The following is a 17,653-nucleotide window of genomic DNA, read 5'->3' as shown; positions in this document are numbered from 1 at the left end:
CACACACACACACACACACGTACACACACACACAGGTGAGAGGGGTTCCAGCAGGGCCCAGTGTCCCTGGTTCCTGGACTCTGGGCCTGGCACATTCTCTTGCTCAACTTATCCCTGGATTCCGAAAGCCAGGAGATGACAGTTTAGCCTGCGCTGGGCTAAGTTGGGATTCTTTTCATTTAGGACCACAGAAAGCCACAGGGAGCATCAAAGACCTTTGTGTGGTATCCTCCTGAGCTTTAGTTGTGGGTAGGGGTGCAGAAGTGTTCTAGGGGCAGCTAGGCCAGGGGTGGGGGAGAGGGTACTGGTCAGGGCAGAATCTCTTAGAATCATGGGGCAGACAGAAGGGACCCGATACTGCCTATGAGCCCAGAGGCTGGGTGCCCCTTTTCTCATCCTTCTGCCCAGTACCTGCCTCCAGCCAGGACGTGGGACACACGCTGGCTGCCGTGGTACTGTCGGGGAAGCCCAGGGCCCCTACCTCGACCTATGTTCCTGTGTAGTCAGGACTGCACTCTTCCCTCCCTTCTCTAGTTCCATGTCACAGGTTGTCCAAAGGTAGGCCAGTGGCACGCTCGGGTGGAAGGCAGGGTCGGAGGACAGTCTGTCTGAGCTGGCAGGCACAGGCTTTGGGGCTGAGCAGGCCCATCTGACGCCAGGGTCCCTGGGGCACCCCTTGCTGCAGGGCTTCCACATGCTAGCTGGGAAGCTGAGGTCAGTGCCCGGCCACCTAAGGTCCTGGCAGGAAATAGACAGCCATCCAGGTCATGAATGAAGAGACGTTTTCAGTGAACGGCTGTTTGTAGTGCACCGGCCCAGCAGGGAGCAAAGAGCGCTGATGGTGCCTCAGAGCCATTTTATACCACCTCCCACCCTGCAGGCACAGGGGAGGGACAGACTCAGGAGGTGGAGGGTGGCGTGGGGTGGGGGGAGGCCAGGCTACAGCAGCAGGGTCTTCAAAAGAGGGGTCCAGGGAGCTGCAGTGTCCAGCTGGGGAACGAGCTAGCAGGAAGCAGCCGTGGCCTCACGGCCCTCCTTACTCATGGCAGGGAGGGGAGGGGTGGGAAGGGACTCCGCAGGGCAGCTGTGTGGTCAGCACAAGCAAGATGCCGGGCCGGTGCGGGTGGATCTGGGTGTCGCCAGAAAAGGCCGTGGGGAGCTGTGCTTCCTTCCAGGCATGTCCCTGCCCCTGCCTCGAGGACTCTGGGAAAGCTGACCGTGTCGATAATTGAGGAGCCAGAGATGGCAAGACTCATGGCATTTCTGACTTCAGCTTCCTGGCAGGGCAGGGGAAGGGCTCCAGGAAGAAGGAGGTGACATAGAAAGTCAGGCCGGGCCAAGAGGACTGCAGCTCGGACTCTGCCCTTTAAACCGGAGCCGGCTCCTTTGAAAACATGGCAGGTTCTGGAGACCATCAGAGGGAAGTGAGTTTTAATAGCCAGGACATATTTTCTCTGGCATTGTCAGGGTGATGATACAGTGAGAGCAGCCAGGAGATGAAGCACTCAGTTTATAAGACAGGGTGTCATGGGCGCGGACACTCCGACGTGAGGGGGAGTCCTTTGTTCCTTAAACTCAGTACAGGGTTTTGCTCTTTGTGTCGGAGCAGTACACATGTGCGCGCGCGCACACACACACCCACACATGCCCTTGGGCCAGCCCTGGGCTCAGGCTGTGAATCTGGCATGGGTCTGGGTAGAGGAGCACCCTCCGAGAGCAGTGGCATGGGTGCTCCCCGGAGCTCTGGCTTGTTGGTGCAAGCTGTGGGCACGGACGAGGTTCGGATGGGCAGAGAGGGGCCTGGGTGATGGAGATCCCAGCGCCTTCCCTGTACGGGGACTGGCTGCCATTTCCTGAGCCCAGTGGAAGTATAGCATTCTGGGCCGGGGACACAAACTCTCACTCGGTGCTCGTACCTTGTGGTTTAAAGCTTTCTCCCACTTCCTGGCCAAGGGGCTTCCCAGGGCAGTGGTTTCTGGGCGGTCCCAGCTTGTGCAGTGCCATCTGCCTGAAGCTGCCACGGGCTCCCCTATCCTGACACATGTAGCCGGGAGCCCCAGCGTGGAGACAGGGCCTGTCACGCCAGGTGACTCGCTCGGTGCCGAGAGCCCGGCTGGAGGCCTTCCCTCGGCTTCTGCCTCTCAACACAAATGCTCTTCAGGTGGCAGTGGCCTGACGCAGACTCCTCAAAGAATGGCCTTTTGATCCGGGGCCGGGAGGCCTGTCCCCACGTGCTCCCGGCTGCCTCCCTGTGGAGCTCTGTGTCTGTCCACCCAGCCGGGCCTCTGTCAGGCGGCCACTGACCTGAAAGTGACGTTAGTTTTCTAGCGCCTGTTTGAATCCCAGAGCTATGGTCTTCTTGGCGCGTTATGGAGGCTGATGAGTAAGCCCGGGGCCTTGGGGAGACCCGCCGTCACAGCGCATGTCCAGTGGCCCCGGTGAGGCTGAGTAGCCCCACAGGCCTGAGACCTGCAAAGCAGGCTGGCTGTGCTCCCCTGGGGCGGGGCCATGAGGCGCTGCAGACGCTGGGAGCGTTCTTGCCTCCCCCTGGAAAATGCTTGGCCCCTCTGGAACACAATTGCCAGCTCCGTCACTTACTAGCCCTGTTGTATCTGACCCTCTCAGAATCTCAGTTTCTTCATCTGCAAATTGGGAAAAAATAATACCCCTTGTGTAGTCAGTGTCCTTGTCGGTTTTAGAGGATTTAGGGGGAGTAAAGAGGGAAAAAATCACAGAAAAAAATCAAGAAGCCACTTTCCTTAGGGCACGTCAAGAATTCAGCGATAAATCATCAGGAAATCCTCACTCCCTCAAGGCTCAGCCTGGTGCCGAGGAGGGTCTTGGGGAGTGGCTCTGACCCCGTGGCTCAGTGGAGTCCGGGGGCCAGTGCACCTGTCCTTGCTGTTCCAGCGCCGGCCGTGTGACTGTGGGTGAGGCCTGCATTTCTCTGGCCCTCAGTGTGCAGCCCCGGATTCCTTCCAGAAACACCAACCTGTGGTCCGGGACCCAAACAACCGCTGTGTTCACGTTTTTCCTTTGGAGAAAACGTCAAACGCTGGCTGAGTGGTAGAAGCAGAAGACAAGGAAGCTTGCTCTCTGGGTGGGAATGAGCCCGGCCACCTCTGTGGACGTTCCAAGAGCCACCTGAGCTTTCCCTGGGTGCAGGAGGGTCTTCTGGGCTGGTGAGGAGAGTGTGAGGTGGTCTTGAAGTGGGCGGGGCATCTGGGGCCCCAGCAGAGGCCTCGAGGAGGAGTTCTGTCTGCTCTGGACAGTGCCTGCGTCGCCTTGGAAATAGCTGTGCCTAGGGATTGAGGCCGAATCCTTGGGTGGTGGATTCTGAAATGGTTATAAACAATTTGCAATTAGTCCCTTTGTTTAAATCAAAAAGGCAAGCTCACTCAGGCTGCTTGTTAACTCAAGGCCTTTCATCCACTTGGCAAGTGCGTCAGACGTGAGTCAAGGAGCCCCCGCACCCCCACCCGGGAGCTCAGGAAATAAAAACGGCTGGGTTGTGGAGGCCTCGTCTGTCGAGCTCGGGTTCCTGCGGCTGCCGAGGCGCAGTCCTACAGTCTGGTGGTGCTGAGCGGGGTCTGGGCTTTTGCGGTCCTGCTGCTGCCCCTGTGTGACCTTGGAGAAGTCGCTTCCCACTGCAGACCCTGCTGATCCCCATCCGCAGAGGAATGGGCGCAGTGGCAGCCCCTGGCCTCCTGTAACACGACCTGGGCTCTTTTGAGGCTCCAATAGAAACCTCTAGAAAATCTGTAAAGCGAAAGTAAGGCAGCCATAGCGTTGCTTTTGCAGGCCAGGTGGAGTGACCCCATCGGAGGCGACTGTGGCATCTGTCTGCAGGGTACTTGTCACGTGCTGGGCCCTGGCTGAGAGCTTCACCCCCTGCTGTGTGCACAGTCACCCTGCACGTCAGTGCCAGTCCCGTGTGTGTTTTACAGAGAGGTCACGCACGGCATCTCGGGCCACACAGCTTGTGAGGTCTGAGTGACAGTCCCTGCCCTCTGGTTTGGTGGTCAGTGGTTTCCTGATTCATCCTAGTCGGTGGTCCCCAGCCCTGGCCGCCCTGACGCCAGCCCTCACACTCACTCCTAGAGGGTCCGACTGCAGCGGGCTGGCACCAGTGTCTTCCTGGGGCTTCCCGGGGTCTCAGTGGAGTCACTGTACTAGAGCCAGTGTCCAGAGACACAGAGCAGTTTGGGTGCCTTGGCCAGGTCTTGCCCGCCCTCTGCACCTCAGCTTCCCTGCTGTGGAAGAACGGCTTGGTCAGGGGTCTCCTGCAGGCACTTCTACGGTTCGGAGCCGGGAGACGCTCATGAGGACATCTGTCATTGTTCCTTCCCACTTTTGTTTCAGGCAGAATATGAAGTTACCCCGGATGAAAAGCTGGGAGAGAAAGGGAAGGAGATTATGACCAAGTACCTCACCCCCAAGGTAAGAGGCCCTTGGACACCGGAGGCCCATCAAAGACGAGAGGCCCTGGATCCCTACCAGGGGACACAGGAGCCAGGAGACACTGGGCTGTGGCTGCCTGGGTCTCCAGAGACCCTCAACCCTCGTGCACCCCAGAAGGCGCCTGAGCTGGGTGGGTTGTGGAGTGGGTAGTCCAGGCCAGGCTCCACAGGAGCAGGAAGTCTGCTTTTGAGGGCCTAGTCCCCTCCAAGGACCAACCCACCATGCATACCCCAGTGGTGGTTGCAGGACAGGTGGCAGCCTGGCCTTGGTGGGGGTCAGACTTGCCCAGCGGAAGTGCTGGGCAGCGGCGGTGATGTGAGGCTGGTGTGAGGGGCAGGGGTGGGGGTGCGAGGCTGGTGTGAGGGGCAGCAGCAGTGATGCGAGGCTGGTGTGGAGGGGCAGGGGTGTGGTGCGAGGCTGGTGTGGAGGGGCAGGGGTAGGGGTGCGAGGCTGGTGTGGAGGGGCAGGGGTGTGGTGCGAGGCTGGTGTGGAGGGGCAGGGGTAGGGGTGCGAGGCTGGTGTGGAGGGGCAGGGGTGGGGGTGCAAGGCTGGTGTGAGGGGCAGGGGTGTGGTGCGAGGCTGGTGTGAGGGGCAGGGGTGTGGTGCGAGGCTGGTGTGGGGGGCAGGGGTGGGGGTGCGAGGCTGGTGTGGGGGGCAGGGGCGGGGGTGCGAGGCTGGTGTGGAGGGGCAGGGGTGTGGTGCAAGGCTGGTGTGGAGGGGCAGGGGTGTGGTGCAAGGCTGGTGTGGGGGGCAGGGGCGGGGGTGCAAGGCTGGAGCAGGGGCGGGGGTACAAGGCTGGTGTGGGGGGCAGGGGCGGGGGTGCAAGGCTGGTGTGGGGGGCAGGGGCGGGGGTGCAAGGCTGGGGCAGGGGCGGGGGTGCAAAGCTGGTGTGGGGGGCAGGGGTGGGGGTGCGAGGCTGGTGTGGAGGGGCAGGGGTGTGGTGCGAGGCTGGTGTGGGGGGCAGGGGTGGGGGTGCGAGGCTGGTGTGGGGGGCAGGGGTGGGGGTGCGAGGCTGGTGTGGGGGGCAGGGGTGTGGTGTGAGGCTGGTGTGGGGGGCAGGGGCGGGGGTGGCAAGCTTTGTCCGCAGAGCACACCGCCCAGGGCTGCAGCAGTCAGCAGCACACACGAAAGAACCAGAGGTTTCCAAAGTATATCCCAGTGTGCCGGGGGCTGAGGGAACCGGGCAGGGGAGGGGCATGGCGCCATGTGGGGGGCCCCAGAGCCCGGGTTCTCAAGGGCCTGCTCCTCCCTACCTGCTGTGCCAGAGCAGCGTGTCCCCAGCCCACGTCGTGTTCTACCCACTCGGCTCCCTGCTCCCTCACGGGACCTCCGTACCAGACCCCCCAGGGGAGGCACTGAGCCTGAGGTGAGAGCAACACATGACACATCCCATGCCCTGGAGACCCGTGGTGGCTTCCGGCCGCTCAGGACCCAGGTCGCTGCGGCCATCGCACTGCCTGGAAGGAGCTGCTTGTGGCAGCTGTCACCCGTGGCCTGTCACCACAGGGCAGTCACCCGTGGACTGTCACCACAGGGTAGTCACCCATGGACTGTCACCACAGGGTAGTCACTGTGGACTGTCACCACAGGGCAGTCACCTGTGGACTATCACCACAGCCTCCAGGGGCGGTCCTGGCCAGCAGTGTCCCGGCCCCTCCCACACCTCTCGCCCCGCCTCAGGAGGTGTCCTCTTCCCCACACCCTCTGTGAGCTGTGGCCACCTCCATAACAGCGAGGCCCGCCTCATACCCAGTACCGCAGGCCCCCATCGGGGCCTGTGGCTCCAAACACTCGCCTCCTGCAGCTTCTCCCTGCCTCTGCGGCTGCATCTCTCCTTCCATCACAATCAGATGCGGCTCTCTGTGTGCACTGAGATGCCCAAGGCCTTCTGCACCCTACACAAGTGACAGGATTAAAATGCGTAAAATGCCTCCAGCAGCAAAGCAGGCTGGCCCCAAAGTGGGCATCGCATAGCCCTGGGCAAACGCAGCCGCCCTCTATGGCTGCTCTTGCCCAGGGCCAGATGTGGGCCTGTTAGTGTCCGAAAGCACCTCCTGGAGGGGTGGAGGCCCAGGGTCCCATCAGTCCAGATGCTTTTACCAGTGTCTCTGCACCAGCCAACAGTTTTTCCTTAAGTTCACCTCCATTTCTGAAATGTGAGGCACACCATATGCTACGGCCCAGGGGCCTGGGGCTGGCTGTCCCTTGGGTCGTCCCTTGGGTTGACTGCTTTCCAACAGTAAGTTTTGCAGTGCCCTCCCGGCCCTGCCCATAGTAGCTTGCCCAGGAGACTGTTTTACTTCCCAGTACTGCAGAGGCCCAGGTGCAGCAGGGGGAGGGGCTAAGACCCCAGCAATGACTCTGAGGCCTTCAGACAACTCCCAGAGCCCCCAGCCCAGACCCCTCCTCGCCACAGATCCTACCTCAAGATGCTGCTCACGTATCTCCGCTCTAAGCAGAGTTTTCCAGGCATTACACAGGCCATGGGACACGGATCATTTGTGGGGCTCCATGAGAAACAGCCTCTGGGGTCCGTTCCTGGTGGGCACCCCTGCCTGTCCATTTTGTGTTCTGTGGCCGCCCCTCTGTGCCTGAGGTGGGCTCTTGAGGAGCCTGCTGCAGAACGCAGACCACACACACACACACACACACACACACCGTTTATGCAGTGGGACGGGAGATGGCAGACCTGTGCCCTGGCAAGCAGAGGGCCCCAGAGACGCTTCACCCAGCTCTGCAGCCGGGAAGGCTTTCAGGAGGTGCGGCTGAGTCAGATCTGAGAGACCCGAGAGCAGGAGCAGAGACGGGAGCAGGGGAAGGAGGAGGACCGTTCCCGGGCAGAGCTGAGTCCTGGCTCTCGTCTGGGGCATTTTGCCCTCCAGGGAGGGAACATGTGGCAATGTCTGGAGCTACTTGTAATTGGCAACATGGGGAAGGGGTGCGGCTAACATCTAATAGACAGAGGCTGGGGGTGCTGAGCACCCCACAATGTGCATGATGGCTCCCAAGAAGCCGGGTGACATCCAGGTGTGGGGTGTATGAGAGGCGAGTGGAGTCCCCGGTGACTCTCTGTCTTGAGCCTCTGAGTGGGTGGGGAAGTCCCCAGGAAGGAGAGATGGCACAGGAGACGGGTCGTCGCTGTGCCCCTTGGGAGCCGCTTCCATACTCTGCAGAGACGGGGCTGTAACTCACTGCACAGGGAAGATGTGCTCTGCCTTCTTGGTGCGTTGCCTGTGCCAGCCCTCGCTGACACCCAGCTCTCAATCAGTGTGAGTCCGCTTGAGTGAAATGACGAGAGGATGCCTGGGAAGCTCCCCTCGTGGGCGCCTCTCCTCTCTCTGGGGAACCATCCCTGGCTGGATCTCCCACGGGGTCTGACGTGATTTGCTGCTGTCTGGAGGGAAAGTCCCCACTCGACGTCGCTGCTTGGGCCACAGCTGCATTCTCCCACCCTTCCTACCCTTACTGGAAGCGTCCATCCCTAGAGGCAAAGCCCATTCCCTGGACACTGCCCACCCACAGCCAGCTTTACTTTGGGGGCTGCTGCAGGGTACCAGCCACCGGGGGCTTTGGATGGGGCTGAAAGTTGCTGGAGACCACATGGGAAGGAGACACAGAGCTCAGTGAGAAGCAGGTGTCGGGGGGGGGGGGGGCCTTTAGGATCACAGACCTGGGTCCAAAGCCAGGGTGGCCTCTTTTAGCTGCACAGCCTCAGTGCCTCGGGTTCCTCAACTTCCAGGTGGGAGAGACAGGCAGTGTGGGTCACAGGGAAAACCGGCAAGCACATAGCAGGTGCGCATGGGACAGCAGTGCCAGTGCTGTCATTCACCTGTCCCCTCCCGCCTCTGTGCTTTCAAAGTCCGCTGTTGAATGAGGCCTGCGGGTCTCCAGGCTGTGGAGCAGTGAGAGGCCGAGAGGGGCCCAGGGTCCTCACCAGAGGCTGTCCATTCAGAGGCAATGCCCTGGTCGGGGTGGCGAAGGGGAGCACCACAGCAAACCGGGCCCCAGGCTCAGGGGCCTCTCACAGCAAGCCTTCTTCCTCATGCGCGGTCTCCAGTTCTCCTGGGTGCTTCTCCATGGGTGCCTCGGGGATCCTGCGGCTCCTGGGATTCCAGCATCTTGAACACATCATCTTGTGGTCACCACTGAAGGGGAAAGGCGGGAAGAAGGGGACGCAGGAGCTCTGTACCACCTTGACCTGGGAGCTACACACGTCACTTCCTGCTTTGACCCGGACGCATCACATGTCACTTCCTCTTGCAGTCTTTGGCCAGGAGGGATGGGGGGGGGGGGGGTGTTGGGTGAGGAAGCTCCTGCTGCATTCTCACCCCTCAGCTCTTAAGCAGGAACCACAGCAGGCTGGTGCCTGGGACTGGCCACACAGCCACAAGCATGGCGTCTTGTAGTCAATCTCGGGTCTGTCAGCTCCGAGAAGCTGGCCAGAGAGCCTCACAGTCCATTCAGATGTGTGTGCTGGCCCTGTCAAGATCTGGACAGCCCACCTTTGGGTCCCTGCAGACCAGAAGCGATGCAGCTGACAAGTGTTCAGGGCAGGGGAGGGTCACTCTGAGCTAGGGTAGACCAGGGAGTATTCCTTAGAACAAGTGGTCACCGAAACAAGCAGTGTTACCTATCACCCATCACTACAGACTTCATTTATTCATTTGAAAGGCAGAGTCACAGAGAGAGGGAGGGAGGAATAGGGAGAGAGAGAGGGAGAACCTTTCATCTGGGTCTCCCATGTGGTTGCAGGGGCCCAACCACTTGGGCCATCCTCTGCTGCTTTCTCAGGTACATGAATAGGATTGGAAGTGGAGCAGCTGGGACTCCAAGCTGGGCTCTACAGGATGCCGGCATAGCAGGCAGCAGTCTGAACCCCTGCACCACAACACTGGCCCCTAGCTTTATTTTAAAATACTGTCTTTATTGAGTTCAACTTCACAACCATAAAATTCACCTTTTTAAAGTGTACAGTTCAGTGACTTTGGACATATTCAGTTACGTAACCAACACCACAGCCTGATTCTTGGGCATGTTATCACCCATGCCAGTCGGAATTCCATGCCAGTCGGCAGTCTCCAATTGTGCCCCTTTCAGTCCTGGCGACCAGTAGTCTACTTTGGGTCCGTAGGTCTGTCGTGGATGTATTGTGTAAATGGAGCACTGCTGTGGGTGGCCTCTGGCCCCAGTGTTCTTGGGTCCATGCTCCGTGTGGCATGGCGCTTCGCTCCTTTTTGTGACCGAATGGGGACACCACGTGTATTTATCTTGTCGTCAGAGCGTGGACACATGGGTGGGCTCTCCTTTTGGCTGTGATGACTAATGCTGCCATGACCACGATGCACACGTTTCTTATAAGCACAGGTTTCTGTCGTCCTGGGTGTGTATTCAGTCATGTAATGGCTGTTTCTCTGAGTACTACACCCTAAGCGTCTGAGGCATCCCCTTTCTCTACATCCTTGTCAACACTTGCAATTTTCTGTCTTTTACTTTATCCGTCCCGGTAGGTGTGGCTTGTTATCTGGGTGCGATTTTCACTTGCATTTCCCTAATGACTAGTAGCATTTAGACATTTTCTCCTGTGTTTCTTGGCCATTCTTTGAAAAACGTTCAAGCCCTTTGCCCATTTTTAAATCGGGTTGCTTCGTCTTTCCAGCACTGCGTGGTGAGAGTTCTGTGTCCTAGAGCCAACCCCTTATCAAAGTGTTGCACATGCTTTCCCCCAGTCTCTGGGCGGTTTTTTCACTTTCTTCATCGTGTCCTTTGAAGCACAAAGGTTTTTAATTTGGATGAGATTCAGACTTCATTTTGGTTCGTTGTTTCTGGATGACACATTTTAGCTTGCCTTAGCTATCTAAGAAGGCCTTGGTTCTCTGGGGAACTCCATATAGACGGGAACAGAGGAATCGATTCCAGAGCCCATCCAGCCCAGACCCGGCCTTCCTGAGAGCAAAACCTCACTGCCTGTTGGGGAGCTCAGGGCCAGGCCTGGTCTTGCAGAACCTCGCACCTCTCATCTGCGGACGGGACGACAGTCCCCACCCAGCCTTTGAGCCCCTCCACAGCCAGCACCACACTGGCTGCCCACACAGGTGCTCATGGATCTTCCTAGCCACTCTCCAAGATGAATGTTACTGTACCCATTTTACATATCAAGCAACTGAGTTTTGAAAGAAGAGGCTGGTCTAGAATGGCGCAGCCAGGGCCCAAGTGGGCTCCCAAGAGCTGTGGCTCAGTTTCGTTGGGCCCATGAGCAGCAGTGCCAGGTCTCCATGACAGGCCTGCCCCACTCCAGTGACTGTGGCCCATAGGTGGCTCCCAGTGCCCATGTGGTTTTTCTAGGAAGCATCAGTGGGTTCCAGGGGAGGCACAAACGTGGCAGAGGGTCCCTCTGAAAGGGCCTTCTGAGGTTCTTCCTGGTCACTGGAGATGGGCAGCTGGGTTTGGCAGGCTCCTGACATGAGCTGGCTCAACCCTCTGCTGCGGGAGGCTGGGGTGCCCCTCACAGGTGCTCTTGGGGCCCAGGTCTTGCCAAAGGTCACAGGCAGGACACTGACCTCTGGGCCGACCCTCCAGCAGCACAGCCCTTCTCTTTCCCCTGGAAACAAGGATAGAGCAAGACAGGGAAGTTTGCCCTTGTTAAGGGGGAGATTGCCCAAACCTGGGCCTCAGCTTCTACTCAGCGCTGTGTGGGTAGCAGGTTCTCACGCTCCCGTCTCCTTAGGCTTTTTTTTTTTTTTCCTTTGAGAGACAGAAAAAGCTTCCATTCACCGGTTCACTCCCCAGATGCCAGCAATGGCCAGTGCTAGGCAGGGCTGAGAGTGGGAGCTGGGAAGTTAACCCAGGTTGCCCACGTGAATGGCAGGAACCCAGTCACCCGAGCCTTCACCTTCTGCCTCCCAGGGTTCATACCAGCAAGAAGCTGGGATTGGGAGCTGAAGCCAAGAATCAAACCAGGGACTCTGATGGGGGACATTTTGAACGACTGTGTAATTATTCCTTACACAGACACACACAGCCCTCCCCAACCTGTCTCTGTCCACACCCTGACCTCATTTGCCTCCTCCAGACATCCTGGAGGCTGATGTGCCGGCCAGGGCCTCCCCCCCACCCCCCGCACTGGCCAGGCCTGTGGACCCTTTTTCCTCTCTTGTGACCTTCCAGGTTGCAAAGTGGATGGGGCTTTGATGCTGGAGGAGCCGGCCGTGCTGCTGACCCCATTCTGTGTGTGCACAGCATTTCCTGCCCAGAACTCCTGTCTCTGGAGTTCCGGAGAGAGAGGAGCCAGCTGCCGGCCTCCTGCAGGCACCCCTGCCCCCAGCCCTGCCCTGGGCGGCAGGCGGTGCCTGTGCCCAGCCGACTTCCTGCGTAGCCCTCCCCCTCCATGGGTCGTGAGCAGAGAAGTGACATTGCATGTTGGGGGGGGGGGGTTTGGTTGAATTCGAGGGATCTTAGGAGATTCCTGCCTCCCCTTCCTTCCCAAGCTCCATGGGATGGAATTGTCACTGGAGGAAAAGCAAAAACCATTTCAGGCGGCAGCCAGCGTAGGCGCTGTGGACCAGAAGGGCAGCCGGTGTTCCGGAATAGATGGTTGGCTGGCCATGGCCTTAGAATTAGCACCCTCCCTGCCCTGAGCATTCTGCACCCCAGCCTCTAGGGACTGGGGTCCACATGCATTACCTGCACGAGGTTGTGACAGCCCAGAGCAGAGCTAGCTAGATGTGACACTTGCCAGGACAGCGCCTGCTTCTGCCTGCACAGTTGCCGTGGGCCTGCGAGCCCCTGTGTGCAAGCCTGTGCAAACAGCACATCTTCTCCGTCCACATACTTGGGGCCCGCAGGTCATGAACGGGGACCACCAAATTGACAGAGCTCAGCCAGCCCCAGTCCACGTCTGGGCACATGGTGTTTTCTTAATTAGCGTCTCCTGCTTTTGATGTAAAGGGTCGCGGTCCGGGTCAGGGTCGCGGTGGGTTTTCCTGCGTTCTCATTAAAGCTGCCCAGCTCCTGGGGCCCCTGCTGCAATTCTGCCTGTGTTTAAAAGACGCTCTCTCTGGCTGCCTGCCCCCAGGACGCCTTCAGCCTGCTTTCTACAAAGCCACTGGAACATCAGAGGAAGTGTGGGTCGAGGTCTTTACACCAGTCTGCTCTTCCCTTCGTGACAGGCCCTGGCTGTTTCTCCACTTGGTGGTGGGGAGCCGCCTGGGGACCCGGCTGGCCAGGGCAGCAAGGCTAGAGGGGCCGGGCCTGCCCTGTGCCCCTAGCTCCCCTCACTCAGTTGCTGATACCCACGAGCCACTGTCTGGAAGTTGTCCAGATAAGTGTCACTTTCGGTCTAAAGCAAACATGAATTCCTTTGGGGCCCCAGTCCCCTTGGCAGACTTCCCAGAGTGCAAACGTCAGGACTCAAAGGATGGGAGGCCTGGCGCTTCAGCCTGCAGACTGGGGTCAAGCTCGCCTCAGCCACGGAGCCACCTGTGTGTGATGAGGCGAATTCCATGAGCGGTTCTTCCCACACTGGGCTGCCCGCAGTCCTCACTAGCCTGGGACTCCTGCCATTGGCCAATTAAATTGATCTGTGAGGTCCCTGGGAGAGCATTTGATCTGAGCACGGAATGGACCTGGGGGACCTGTGGGGCTGATGGACTCAGTCAGCTTGGGCCACAGTCGGAGAAGCTTCCTGCCCAGCCCCAGTGGCCACCCTCCTCTGACTCCAGCCCTCTGGCCTGGCGCAGTGACCGGCTCTCTGCAGGGTTCTCACCAATGGGGCGCAGAGGTGCTCACCCCGAGGGCTAGCTTGAGTAGCAGCCCTGTGTCTGCGTAGTGGCAGAACTCTGGGCCTTACCAGGACAGAGGGTCACCTCCGGGCTGAGCCAGGGCCTCGCTCCTCCCCTTCCACACCTGCCACATCCTGTCCAGAGGGGACTTGGGCTCTGCAAGGACAGACACTGATGGCAGATCAGGTACCGGCTTCTGGAAGACCTGGAGGCAGGAAGTGACTGAGGGAAGGCCTTTTGAGACTGAAGACAGCGGCTTAAGGCACTTGGCGAGTGTCCTCAGTGAGAAAAAGAAGAGAATGTTATATATGCAAAGGAATCCTCTGAATGAGAGCAATCACGGCTTATTACTGGAGCCTCCAAGTTCCTTCACCCGCCCTCTCCGCGTACCCCAGCTTCTGTAGCTGCAGCACCCTGAAGCTGACGCCGCCCACGCTTCCTGGTAATCCTGGCGACCGTGCCCACCTCCATGGGGAGTGGTCAGCACCACCGCCCTAGGACGTAGAGGCACAGCGAGTCACCTGGGAGCAAGGAACTTGTCGTCTTTCCAGCTTCCACCCCAAGGGCCCCCAGCCACCAGCTGCCTGTCTGGCCATGTTCCTGACCAGGACCTGCATCTGGCCCGGAGCGGGGGCCTCACAGCCTGTCCCCTGGGCTGGCCATGCGCACCCTGCAGCGGGGAGCTGGGAGCGCTCCTGCCGGCACTGCGAGGCGCTGACAGCAGAGCTGACGCAGCAGCAGCCCCCCCAAGCACTTGGCCGGCAAGCGAGCCTGATTTACTTCCTCCCGTGACCCGGGAAATCCAGCCCTGCCTTCGCCTCTGGTCTGTTCTTGTTTGGAGCCCGTGGACTCTGCCTCCCGCCCGGTTTGGGCGGCAGCAGAACCGCTCCAGACACACACGAGGGCGTGCAGCTCCAAAGGGTTTGATTAGAAAGGTGGATGCGTGGCGCTTGTTCTTCCTGTCGGCCAGACCCTAAATCAACCCTGCGGGGAGGAAACGCTCCTGCGGCTGCCCGTCAGCAAACTTTCTCCTCTGAGCTCTGGCTCTGGCTGCACATGCGTGCTTCTTTGCAAGCCAGGAGATGGGACTGGAACGAGCCCCCATTTTCCCCCTCACCTCCTGCTTTCTCCACCCCAGTTCCTGTCCCTGGAGCTGGTCAGCCAACTTCAGGGTAGGGAGAGAAAAGTGAGGTGAGGGAGCTGCTGGCCACTCAGACGATACTGGGGGGATCCTTAGACCCCTGGCCCAGTGCCCTGCTGATGAGTTGGTCTGGATTCATGGGGGCCAGCGGCAGACTCTTCTCCCAGTTGCTCACATGAAGGGGGGAGGTTGTTGGAAAGATGGGGAGGAGGGCTTCTCTCAATGAGACACAGTGGTACCTGGGCTGGGAGACCCCTGGAACCAAGGACAGTTCCAGGTTCCCCCCAGCCAGAAGCCCCCACACCTCCAACCTACAGATTCTGCCTAAGTTGGGCACTGATCCCTCCCCACATCCAACTAAGAAGAGCTCTGATTGGCCCAGCTTGTCACCAAAGCAGGAGGTAGACCAGCTGGCCCTGAAGGTGCTTCTGCTGGACCCCTCATGCCTACTTTCCTGGTCTGTGCCTTGAACATGTCTGTACCCCACACACATTTACTTAAGTATGTTGAGCACCCACACATGCCAGAAATATCATCCATTCATTTCCCTAAGTGGAGTGGGACGATGACAGGGTTTGGAGCCACACAGGCCTGGATTTGAACCTTGGCTCCACTGTTGTTCCGTCCATGTGCATTCCCGCAATACTCACTGCACACGTGCTCTGTGCTCCGTTCTGGAGAAATGGGAGCGAAACAATAACCCTGCCCTTCACACGTCTCCCGGGGCTCGGTCTCCACAGCTGTGGCTCTGGAACCATGAGTCCCACCTTGCAGCACTGTTCTGGAGAACAAGTGTGTATGGATGGCAGAACCCACACAGAGGGCCCAGCACACGCCAGCCTGGGCTCGGGTCCACTGCCCATTGGGCCAGCTGCTCTGCCAGGCGCCCACATCCGCCGCCAGCCCTGGCTCCTGCTGGAGGGCGATTCCCCTCCCTGCCCGCCCCCCCACATGACCAGGCTTCCCAAAACTGATGCAGATCCCCTCAGGAAGGGGCAAGGGGCGGTCAGAGTACAGTTGTGGGAGTGCCCTTGCCCCGTTCCCATCCCAGAGGAGAGATGAGGGTGCCCCCTCCCTGCCAGGGTGGGCCAAGGTGTCCCCTTGGCTGGAAGGAAGGGAGCCCCGGAACCCTTGCTCGCAGAGTCTTGCTGTCTCCTGCCTGGCTCTCCCTGCAATCCCAGGGTGCCCACGGTGGGAAAGTGCAGATGGTTTACATGGGGATGTCAGCAGCCCACATAGGAAAATATACACATCATTAAGCCCTGAGTGCTTGTGTCTGGAGACAGAGCCGGTGCCCTCCCGGGCTGACCTTCTGTCCACAATGAGCCACTGCTAATGAGCGCCAGGCTTCTAAAGGGCTGTTTGTGTGTGGAAGGGAGATGTGTGTTGGAAGTTAGCCTGTGTGTGTGTGTGTGTGTGTGTGTGACACACAACAGCACTATACAATCAGCGTTTCTCAAAACACACAGTGTTCATGGCGTCTCCTTGTCCAGCTCCCATGAGCTTCCAAATATGGCTTGCTCATTAAGGCAGAAGTCATGTCCTCTGCACGCTGCCCAGGAGAGAACATGACCACTTTGTGGGACACCGTGGTGTGCAGGATGAGGCTCACTTGGTCAGATTGCCTGGGTTTGAGCCCTGTCTTTGCTCCCAGGCCAGCTGCATGACCTTGGGCAGGTTCCTTGGCTTCTGAGACTTTATCTGCATCTATAAAATGGGGACAATAATCATCAAACCCACCTTGAGGGGATTAAACAAGACAACCTTAGACCTGGCTGAAGAACGGCCATGCTGATACTGACCATGATCAGCACTGGGGGCGGGGGTGGAGGGGTGGCTGATTCTGCCTGCTCCAGGGATCATCTTGGATGCAGCTGTGTTAGAATTAGGCCCTGAATGCTGTGGGGACTGGACGTGATTGGGCAGGAGAGCAAAGCTCCAGCCGTGGACAGCCAGGGTAAGGCCAGAGCCCAGGGAACAGAGGGCAGCAGGTGCAGAAAGGTGTGTGAGGCCAGGTCCAAGACGGCACTGGACTCTGTCCTGTGGGCAGTGGGACCTCTGGTGCTGTTTGGTACAGGAAACCCTTTTGGGGGCTGTTGTGACAATCCAAGAGTGAGTGGTGGCAGGGGACTGTGAGGGGCCTACCGAGTGGCCCCAGCAAGAGAAGAGGGTTCCTGACACCAGGGCAGTGAGGCGGGGTGGTCAGCAGGAGCAGGTTGGGCCAAGACTGCTGGGTGTGTGTGTCCCCTCTCTGTGAAATGGGGACAAGCTGGTTTTGACTGGGGTCTTCTCCAAGAGCTGGCTCAGGATGCCTGGTCGAGAGTTCACAGGCTCAGGTCAGCGCCCCGGTCTGCAGTGCCTGCAGTGTGGCCTGGAGGGGCCCTGCTTGTGAGGCCCCCACCTGTGCTGTGAGTAGGTTGGAGGCACTGAGCCCCACAGGGTCCAAATGGGGAGCCCCCTCTGATCTCTCGCTCCTCCTATCCACCTTGGGTCCTGAGTCTCTGTGCGAGTGTAGAGCATGTGTTTCCAGAAGTCTCCATGGGTGGCCCAGAGGTCCTGCAGAGTCTCTCATGGCCCTGTAGTCACACTCCAGCCCTGGGAGCCTCGAAGGACGCCAGCCACATAGCACTGATCTCATTTCCCGTCTGACGTTTCGAAACGAGAGCTGATGCCAGGAGATGCTTCAGAACTAAGGGCCTCGGACATCTGGAGCTTCTCACAGATGCAGGAGGTGACGACCCTTCCTCCTGCCAGTCATTCATGGAGCAGGGGGAGACAGCAGGGTCCCGGAGGGAGCAGGTGCAGCTACCAAGGCAGCCGAGGGCAGGAAGCAGCCTTCAAGGTTCATCCTTGGGACGGATGGCTCAGCAGTCTGTGGCTGCCCGGAGGGGTCAGCCTCTTGAGATGGCAGCCACGCTGCCAGCTGGTCCTGCGTGTTTTCCATGGTCTGGATGAGTCCTGCTCACTCTGGGTCGCACCCACGCCTCTGCCATGCAGCCCCTCCCCGCCTGTGTCTCCCCTCTCTCCAGAGCTCCATCCCATCTCGGATTTCCCTTCGGCTCTTGGTGCGAGGGCCGGGACTGATCACTTGATCACCATTCCAGGTGTGCGCATCTGGCCTCCCTAACTCTTTGAGGACTGGAGGCTGATCCACCCATGGGCATCTCCAGTGTGGGCTGTGCTCGACGGACAGTGGTGTAGGGACTCCATAGCACCATGTCATGGTCTGACCCCTCACTGACCTTGGTTGCATGGGTGGAGGCAGAGCTGGGGT

General features: G+C 59.2%; 1 protein-coding gene across 4 annotated transcripts in view; it reads left to right on the top strand.

Moving 5' to 3' along the window:
* Positions 1-17,653, top strand: part of GRK5 (G protein-coupled receptor kinase 5) — a 208,261-nt gene that overhangs the window by 156,420 nt on the left and 34,188 nt on the right. For 3 of the 4 annotated variants that reach the window (XM_051824219.2, XM_051824222.2, XM_051824220.2), the window contains one exon: positions 4,363-4,440. In XM_051824219.2, the coding sequence (XP_051680179.1) occupies positions 4,363-4,440 (78 nt within the window). The remainder of the gene's footprint in view (positions 1-4,362; positions 4,441-17,653) is intronic. The other variant, XM_051824221.2, reaches the window with a different exon arrangement.

This window comes from Oryctolagus cuniculus, chromosome 15 (assembly GCF_964237555.1).
Source record: "Oryctolagus cuniculus chromosome 15, mOryCun1.1, whole genome shotgun sequence".
Taxonomy (NCBI): Eukaryota; Metazoa; Chordata; class Mammalia; order Lagomorpha; family Leporidae; genus Oryctolagus; species Oryctolagus cuniculus.
This window is presented reverse-complemented; position numbering and strand designations above follow the sequence as displayed.